Here is a 9,834-nt window from a genome sequence, read left to right as displayed (position 1 = left end):
TGTCTGCACTTTAAAAGTACTAAATGCATCAAAACTTCCAGTGATGAATGACTAAAGGTAACTCTTCCTGATACAGGGATGATTCCTGATACTACCTTTTGACAGAAAAGACTAAACTTCTTCACATTCAATTTATATTTTCTTTAACACTAGTTGGCACCCCACTCCAGTACTCTTGCCTGGAAAATCCCATGGACGGAGGAGCCTGGTAGGCTGCAGTCCATGGGGTCGCTAAGAGTCGGATACGACTGAGCGACTTCACTTTATTTTTTCACTTTCATGCATTGGAGAAGGAAATGGCAGCCCACTCCAGTGTTCTTGCCTGGAGAATCCCAGGGACGGGGGAGCCTAGTGGGCTGCCGTCTATGGGATCGCACAGAGTCGGATACGACTGAAGTGACTTAGCAGCAGCTGCACCCAGTATTAAAAAGAAATCTCGGTAAAAGGAGAAAGCCTCTCACAGTGGTTATACCATTAAGAGAAGAAGCAGAATAAAAAACTCAAGGAAAATTTACTGTTTATTTTGTAAAGAAAATTAAGCGGTCCAACACATCTTCGATCATCATCTATGTCCTTCCTGACATGAGAACATATAAAATAAAGGCAAGCCAGATCATGAGTCTAGCTCGGGGTCTACTTTTTCTACTTTAATAACCATCTCTGGAGCTGAAGCAGCAGCACCAGCTTGCTGGGTCTCTGCTTCCGACTCAGACAACACCTCTTCCTTTATTTTTACAGGCTTGTTACCAGCCTCCTCCTCTTCATCCGAAGACTCATCAAGCTCCCATTCATCATCTATGTCCATTTCAAATACTCTCACATGACGGAGATTTGAGCTTAACTAAAGAAAAGGCCAAATAAAGAAAATTTAAATGGCTTAATATATTATATATTAAAAATCAGAAATCTGAAGAGTAGTTTCATAGGAAAATTATTTTCCCATCAACTTACAACAAAATCACTCAACTCAGGTTTCATTCTGTACTCCACATATACAGTGACAATTTCAAGATTAATAAAATCTAAAACAGTTAATAATTACTTAGTAAGCTTTCTTAGAACAAGAGACCTAAATAGCTAAGACCACTACATGTTCATAATCAATAAAAGCTTTACATCACAGAATGTTTGCACTGAGAGGCCCTTACAGATCCTGCCACTGATGTTACTCTTAGTAACAGTTTGTAAACACTTACCACACAGGACACCTTTCGAAAACCATTCCCAGCAACATACTGTGCTTTCATACTTTCCAGTAGTCTCCAGTGCTTCTCAAAGTGCATGGTGCGGGTGGGAATGGCATGACGCTGCTCATCTAGCCTAGAGAGGGAAGAAAGCCGACCTAGGAGTGAAACGAGGCTCTTCTCCTCGTTTACTAGGGATGGCATCAGGGTTTGATTCCTACCAACATTCCCATTTCCAACATAATTCTCCCAGCTATTGTATAAAAAAGCTGTGATACTATATTCTATGAAAACACTGCACTTCCAAATGGACCAAATTATCTTATTAAAGCAGAAACCTTAGAAAATAAGGTTTTTGATTCACTTTTAAGGTAAGCAAACGAACTCATTTTATTAATAAATTAGAGATCTGCTTACTTAAATCTCAATCTAAAGGTAGCTCTTGGAAGTGACCTTGAACCCCTTCTGTGGCTATTAAGGTCCTAATTCTGAAAGGAAAATACTAAAGACAAATATAAAATAATTCTACTACAAACTAGGGCTAATGTCATCCTTGAAAACAGAAGTGCTGTTCTCCACACAAAATAATCCCCCACCTTGTTCCAGCAAAAATCCTTGATTTACTAACAAAGCAAAAGGACAAGAGAGCTGTTGAAGCCAGTATTTTTTCAATTAAGAAAATAGAAGTACTTCTGCTCAGTTGACTTTATCATACCTAAAGAACTATAATGTATAATATATATTTTAAAAAAAGAACATTTAACTGTTCTATCAGAAAGACAACCTTACTAATATGAGTTACCTTATAGAGTAAGTCCCAGTGAATTGATATTCTGCAGAGTCTTCACTGTTGTACACTGAAGACAGTGGCAGCTGCACCAAGAGTCTATCTCTTCCTTCCCGTCCTACAGTGTCTTTAAGGACTACCGTGACTGTTTCATCATCATAAAACTGGGCATCTAAACAACTGTAGGTGCTAGAATTAAGTAAGTTCCGTTATATCAAAGTTATCATGACCGAGAAAACACTATATATATAGCATTATACTGGTACCAAACCAAAAACTGACAATGAAAATGTCAAGTTGACATTCTATGCAGTAACATTTAAAATATATCATTAGTTTACGCTAAAGTCACAATTACCTATGGTACTGATTATTCACAAATATAACTAGGCCCTGAAAACAGGTAATCATGGAAAAAGAAAAATCTGTGAGGTTGGTTCACAGTGCCAGAAAATTCTTGACATCAATGGTCAGGACTTAAGCCTCTGGAAATTCTATGAATGACACCATATAAACATATTGAGTAATCAAAGTTAACTAGAATGAAAAGTAAAAATAAGATTTACATATGAAAAGATACAACTTCAAAGTACTTCCTTTATGTATGGAAAACAGTAAGAAAAAGGTAAGTTTAGGATTAGTGTCAGCTCCTTCTCTTGCAAAGCCTCCAGATGATATCGGTATTGTTACACTTAACCTAAGAAAGCCCCAGAGCAGTAAGAAGGACACCACCACCCCACATCCCTGTTGGTCACAAGAAGACCTTTAGCCATCTGCCCCCTGCAATCCCATTACTTTCTTAGGGGACAGAGACTTCAGAAGTATTAACTGTAGGAAACCATACTACGAAATTCCTGTAGGCCAGTAAGGTTCTTTTCAACTGTATGTCAAATCACCCTCTGAGTATAAAACACATAACCAACCCAGCCACCCTATGTTGCATGTGACAAAGGCCTAAGAATATCATCACTGTAACTGATTCTAACCATATTCCTATATTTGTATTTACTATATAAACAGCTCATCCAGACAAGGTTCAAGATTTACCTTCTTCTCACTTTTTCAGTTGTGGCATACGTGAAGCTCCCAAATTTAACAGCAATTAGTCCATTACTTACAGATCTTGAAGAAAGAAGAGGGGTGGGGAGAGACTTTGTAGAACAACTTGGATAGGCAATAATCTATATATGCTTGAAAAAAAAATGACTGTCATTACATTTACATAATCACCAAACCCCAGACCAAAATACTATAACACTCACTCTAGAATACTGATAACTAATGCAAATCCCTGACAAACTTAACATCAAAATTACAATTTGGTTTAAAATCTCACAGTCACCAAAGCAGCAAGATACCTTACAAAATGAGGATGTTTGGACAACCAAGTTATTTCTCCTATCCAAGTACTAACCAGGCCCGACCCTGCTTAGCTTCTGAGATCAGATGAGATTGGGTGCGTTTAGGGTGGTATGGCCACAGACCCAAATTATTTCTCTTGGGCTACATCTTGGTTTCAAAAAGTTTCCTTTGGTTTAGATTTAAAACCATTTAAGATCCTAGTGACATTCTGAATATGATTTATCTTTCAAAACTTTTATTTGCATTCTCAAATGAAAGGCAAGCTGGCGTGCTGCAGGCCATGGGGTCACAAAGTGTTGGACACGACTGAGAGACTGAACTGAACACTAAACCTGAGGGAAAAATCCTTTCTACAGGGAAGCCCAAATACAATTCTGAAGTTCCACAAGTTCACGAGATATAATACCAACTGTTTTGCTGTTATACTTTCCCTAAGCCTAAAGAAATCCTATATGTAATAGCTATATACCAGTACAAAATTAAATAATCTAAAATTAAAAGGGATTACACAGCTTCCTAATTTGGCATTACCACCTTAATAATGTGAAAACTAAGACTTAGAAGAGTTAAGTTAGCAAGTCTAAAGTCAAAGGAGCTTAACTAAAAGCTGAAATGGAGGGGAGGGAAGCAGTATGTTTTATTATTAAAAACATTAGAATCTTATCTCCTTGATTCAAGCTTCAGATTAATACTCACTGGGAAATATCAGTATGTCTTCTTAAGATGCACATTTTGTAAAGTGAATCTTCTAAAATAGTAAAAAGAAGATAATGTAGATTTGAGGTTTTATTATTCCACCTAAGGAAAAAAGTTAATGTCAAAACATGACATTTAGCTATCAATTTATACAACAAAACTGCATTGTTCACAGAAGACAGGGAAGAAACACACACTTACAGAAAAGGGAATTTGAATAGTCTACGTGTGGAGTCCTCACTAAAACAAAAGAAAAGAAAGGTAAGAAAAATTTTAATCGGCTGTTGAATTATACCACCCAAAAAGTAAACAGAATTACCTTCTACTATCTTTATATAATGGAATACATACTGCTTGATTCATTGATTTTCCAATTACATCCTAAATAAGATTTAAAAATATAATTAAAGCATGTACATACACAGAAATAAATACTCCACAGAAAGTGACTGATCATCACCGTTTAAGTCTAGTGAAAATTCATCTATGTCACCAAACCTTCATGCAAGAAATTTTAATGACAGTCACGACAGTAAAGAAGAGAGAAAACTCTGAGTGCCAAAGGACCTTGGAGATAAGTGATGGCAGGTGAAAAACCATCTCTTTTAAGTTTCACAGCATCAATCATCCATCCTTCAGCAGTTAACAGACAGATCAGCTCTGTAACTAAGATCATTTATAATAAGTTTGTTCTGGGGATCAATAAAATACTAAAGATGCCAACATATTCAATAACCATGTATTTATTTTTTAATTTATGTAAGAAACCAACAGTAAGAGGAACTATTAGGGTGAATCATATGAAACTGCCACTTCTGTTAGTCAAAAACAGTTGAGTATCAGCATTTTCATATGGTTCATCTTAATAATTATGATTAATAAAGATATAAAAATATGATAATTAAGAATTATGTAAATAATAATTTACATAAACGAGCCACATATTGTAGATATTCTTGCTCCTATACAAAAATATGCATTTCTTTCAAACTTACTGCTGGCTTTTGCAAGCACTGATCAATAACGTTCTCCATCCGCCTTTTCACAAAATGCAATGATTTTCGAGGATAATAAGGAAACAGCAAAGGACTTTCTGGTTTCAAACAAAAACAAAAACAAAAAACAAAAAGCTATAACAAACCAGATAGTTAGGCAAAACTAACCTACTGTTAGAGCCAGCCCTCACAGCGTATCTGATGGTGGAATTCTCCCTGGCCACTCTCCTGTACCTTCACACAAACTCACTAAAAACGACCAAGGCCTCCTGCTCTGCAACATCCTTGGCGGCCAGCCCACTGAAAACCACCACACTTACTACAAGCTGAGTCTGGGCAGTTTACTATTCTTTTATTTTTCCACCAAAAAATAAGAAGAAAAGGCTATAAGAAGAAAAGGATGACTTGAAAACCAGAAGACATACAATAAGTTCACTCTTCCCTCTTCTTTGCCACAACGGTGTAACAATATCAACCCAGTATCACTTTGGAAGAGTATGATGGTGAAAACAAAAAGAGGAGATAAGAAATTGGTGCTATGAAAATAAGCTCTTCATTTCTGAAAAGGGTACTTTTATCAGTAGAAAGTAATATATAATTTGTCAACTACTGACACCAAGTATGTTAGATTCTTTTTATATCTGTTAATTCTATTGTTTATAAAAACTGTATAAAATAAGTATCATACTTTTTACTAATTTTCTTTAAAAAAATGAACCCTAGGAGGTTTAGGCAATCACCCAGTGTGAGAATGACCAAGAAGTGAGACCTCTGAATCAAGCCCGGGTCCCACTCCCAAGCCCACCCTCTTCCACTGTGTTCTACTGGCCCTCCCTCATAGCACCTCCTGCCCCAGCTATGCTGGATAAAGGAGTTTTTAATCATGTTAACATTTTAAGCTCCCAACAGGTGACAGATGCTGTGGTATCACAGAAAGATACTTGGCCTCTGTTGCCAGCTCCTGGGACAGAACTCTTTAAAACCTTTGGAATTTCCTGAGTGATAACAATGATAGGAGCATCCTCTGTTTTAAAGAGCCCCTAGATAGCTTCAGGATGCAGGTTGGTCACCATAAAGACCAAGCCCCGATTAGAAGCTTGGAACTTTCAGCCCCATACCCCAACCAGGTAGAAAAGAGAAGTCAGCATTGAGTCCCTCTAACAATGAGAAAACATCAACAACCCAAACTGAGAGACATTCTACAAAGCAAATGACTGTGTGTGTTAGTTGCTTAGTTGCAACTGCATGGACTATAGCCCAAGAGGCTCCTCTGCCCATGAGATTCTCCAGGCGAGAATACTGGAGTGGGTTGCCATTCCCTTCTCCAGGGGATCTTCCTGACCCTGGGATTGAACCCAAGTCTCTTACATTGCAGGCAGATTCTTTACCATATAAGCTACCAGGGAAGCGCTGTGCACCCCCCGCCCCCAAGAAAAACCTGACTAGTACTCATCAAATCAGGTCATAAAAAGATAAGGAAAGATTTGAGGAGCTATCGTAGATTGGAGAAGACTAAGAAGACACAACTCAATACAGTGTGGGATCCTAAGGACAATGGAGGGAAAATATGAAGTGTCACCAATGGCCAGTAAGTTAACCACACCTACATAATGAAAACTCCACAAAACCCCTAGATGACAGAGCTAGGGCCTCTGGGTTGATGCCTGCATTAAGGGGCTGGGAAGGGTGTGCCTCTGGAGAGGGGATGGAAACTCCACATCCCCCACTCCATCCCTCACCCCATGTGCAACTCTACTTGGCTATTCCAGAATTGCATTCTTTATAATAAACTGGTAAATGTAAGTCAAGTGTTTCTTAGTTTTGTGAGCCATTTTAGCAAAGTATTAAATTTGAATTATGGGAACCCTCAAATTTGTAGTGAAGTGGAACAGAAATGTGGGTAACCTGGGAACCCAGTCCTGGTGACAGAACTCTGAAGTGGGGGCAGTCTTGTGGGACTAAGCCCTGAACCCTGGAGTCTGAGCTAACTCTGCAGAGTTAGTGTCATAACGGAAGTGTGGGATACCCAGGTGGTATCAGAGACAATCTCAGGAGGAAAAGAATACTCTCACTTTGGAGTCAGAAGTGTTTTGAGTAAAAACACTTGAAATGCACACTGACTGCTTGCGTGCTATGTGGCAGGCACTATCCTAAGTGCTCCACTTAGATCAACTTATTGAATCTTCACAACCGCTTTTGAGGGAGGCACTGTGATCACCTTGCTTTACTGAAGAGAACACTGGGGCACAGAGAGGTCAGGCAATGTGCCCGCAGCCACACACCAGCAAGTGGCAGGGCAGGTCCCCAAGCCCTGCCTCCAGCACACCCACTCTCACCCACATGTGACACCAACTCTCTCACCTCCCCTGCGAAGGTATGTACATTGAGTATTTGGCACTTGATTTTTGCAAAGTTCTAGGAAGAAGTTTCATCAAGGGTTTCTTAAAAGATATGTAGTGACATTTTGTACTACTTCATACTCTACTAAGAAACTGGGAAATTAATGAGCTGGTCTGAAGTCACATTCTAACATCTTAAGAGATGGAATTAATTTGAAGTTAAATATGAGGCCTGTAACTAAGGTTAGGCCTTTCTATTCAGCTACAGAAGATGTGGGGAGAAAAAAGGGTAGGACCAGTTTTTTCCAAAGTCCTCAGGATGGATACGAACCCAACAGTGACAGGGTCCTGGTGCCATCACTGCTCGCACACTGCTATCAGCCTCCCCAGGCATCGTTCCTTACTCCGTGGGCATCCCGATTCAATACAATAAATGAGCTGAGTCAGCTGTACTTTTATTATCCCTCCATTCAATACTAACTTATGTTAATACATCTCTCTAGTGATCTTGAAGACTCTCAAGCAATATAAAACATGTTCTGCTCTGAAAAAGAATGCGGACTTCTAGGGTTAAATCAAGAGAGGAACAAGCAAAGTTCTATGCCTGAGATTTCTCTACTTCTCCCACTCACTCCTCATTCAGATAAACAGCAAACAGAAAGAAGCAGAGATCATTACTGACTGCAGTTAAAAACACAGGCTCTCAAGTTAGCAGGGAGAAGGCAATGGCAACCCACTCCAGTACTCTTGCCTGGACAATCCCATGGACGGAGAAGCCTGGTGGGCTGCAGTCCATGGGGTCGCGAAGAGTTGGACACGACTGAGCAACTTCACTTTCACTTTTCACTTTCATGCACTGGAGCAGGAAATGGCAACCCACTCCAGTGTTCCTGCCTGGAGAATCCCAGGGAAGGGGGAGCCGTCTATGGGGTCGCACAGAGTCAAACACGACTGAAGCGACTTAGCAGCAGCAGGTGGCTATTACCCCAAGGATCTAAGAAACAGCTAAATCTTGGTTAAATTACTCTTTGAGAAAGCCAAGAAATAGATGCTTTAAACATCTTTTCATCTAAAATGGAGAAGTTTTGATACATAATGGTTGCTATTTTGTGTTGCATCCCCAATAATGTTGGCTTAATAAAATTTTACCGTATCAACAGTCCAGAGACTAAAAGGCATAACAAGTTAAAAAAAAAAAAAAAAGCCACCTCAGGAGAATACAGTGATGCATCATTATAGGAGTTAAAAGCATCATACGCTTTTAAAAGCTAATAAATTGGAACTGACTTAAACAGACTTCTCTGATAGGCTCTATAGTTTTCTTCCCAATATCCTATTTTTTATAACAGACAATACTTAAAATAAGCAATCTTACTACATCACAGTTAACATACTGTGTTTTTGAACATGGTAATATCATACCCTGTTATTATTTTCCTGTTTCTCTAATCAAATAAAATGGACACAAAAAGATAAATCAAAGAACTTAAATAAGTATTCAGCAAGTATACTTGCTGAGGTACTGGTCTCAAATAAATATGAACATGGCCCAAATCTGCTTGGTTCATGAAATACCTTTAAGGTGGCTGCTGTTCTGAAGAAAGTCATACCACTGGTTTCCCTCTGTGTTAGGGGGTGACACAAGATCATCATCTTCATCTTTCAAGTACTAGAAATAGACAATTAGACATTTCAGCTTTGTAAACCAAAGAATTAGGCTCTAAAATTGCTTATATTTAACACTATTCTACTCAAGTTATTTTTACTTCAAGTCCTCTGAAACCACATTATTCTGTGAGATGACCAAAATTTACTAAATGCCAAGCTACTGAACAAAGTGCAGACTACTAAAAGATTAGAATGCAACAGACATAGAAATCATAAATTGAGTTTAAGTATCATGTTCTATTTTCATAGAAAATAGAACTTTTAACCTTACATATTTTAAACTTAAGATATTCAAGTTTATAAATTAATTTTCAACTGTTTATCAACTGTCAATCTACTCCATGGCAGTAATTCTCAAAGTGTGGTCCACATCACTCAGAGAGTCTTCAAGATGCTTTCCAAGATCCATGAGGTCATTTCTATTTCTATAATGGTATAAAGCTATTATTTGCTTTTCCACTGTCATGACATCTGCCCTGGTGGTCAAAAGCACAGGTGGGGACAACTGCTGGCACTGCCACCAAGAATCAAACCATGCTAGTAGTCACTGGATTCCTTTTTGCCACATACAGTTTCACTAATCTCTGATAAGGCTATTAAAATTATTAATTTTATTAAATCTCAACAAAATCTTTTTAATATTCTGAGAGACAGAATTGAGTATGAATAAAGCACTTTCGCTGCATACCAAAGCATGACAGTTACCATGAGGAAAAGCATTTATGCAAATGCACTTGAGTCAAGCTAGGCACGTCTTTGTTGCTCCTGCAATTCCATTTTTACTCAAAAGAATGACTGGCAGG

The 9,834-nt window shown here is 38.4% G+C and overlaps 1 protein-coding gene across 1 annotated transcript in view; it reads right to left on the bottom strand.

Moving 5' to 3' along the window:
* Positions 1-500: 500 nt before the first annotated feature.
* Positions 501-9,834, bottom strand: part of ANAPC4 (anaphase promoting complex subunit 4) — a 33,149-nt gene continuing 23,815 nt past the window's right edge. The window contains exons 20-28 of the mRNA XM_019962542.2: positions 8,939-9,032; positions 5,025-5,122; positions 4,349-4,410; positions 4,231-4,269; positions 4,030-4,131; positions 3,019-3,093; positions 1,987-2,160; positions 1,197-1,320; positions 501-841 (exon numbers count right to left, since the gene is read on the bottom strand). Of these exons, the coding sequence (XP_019818101.2) occupies positions 614-841; positions 1,197-1,320; positions 1,987-2,160; positions 3,019-3,093; positions 4,030-4,131; positions 4,231-4,269; positions 4,349-4,410; positions 5,025-5,122; positions 8,939-9,032 (996 nt within the window). The 3' untranslated portion in view covers positions 501-613. The remainder of the gene's footprint in view (positions 842-1,196; positions 1,321-1,986; positions 2,161-3,018; positions 3,094-4,029; positions 4,132-4,230; positions 4,270-4,348; positions 4,411-5,024; positions 5,123-8,938; positions 9,033-9,834) is intronic.

The sequence above is a fragment of the Bos indicus genome, chromosome 6 (genome assembly GCF_029378745.1).
Source record: "Bos indicus isolate NIAB-ARS_2022 breed Sahiwal x Tharparkar chromosome 6, NIAB-ARS_B.indTharparkar_mat_pri_1.0, whole genome shotgun sequence".
NCBI classification, from domain to species: Eukaryota; Metazoa; Chordata; class Mammalia; order Artiodactyla; family Bovidae; genus Bos; species Bos indicus.
Note: the sequence above shows the minus strand (reverse complement) of the source record. Positions and strands in the feature narration are given on the sequence as shown.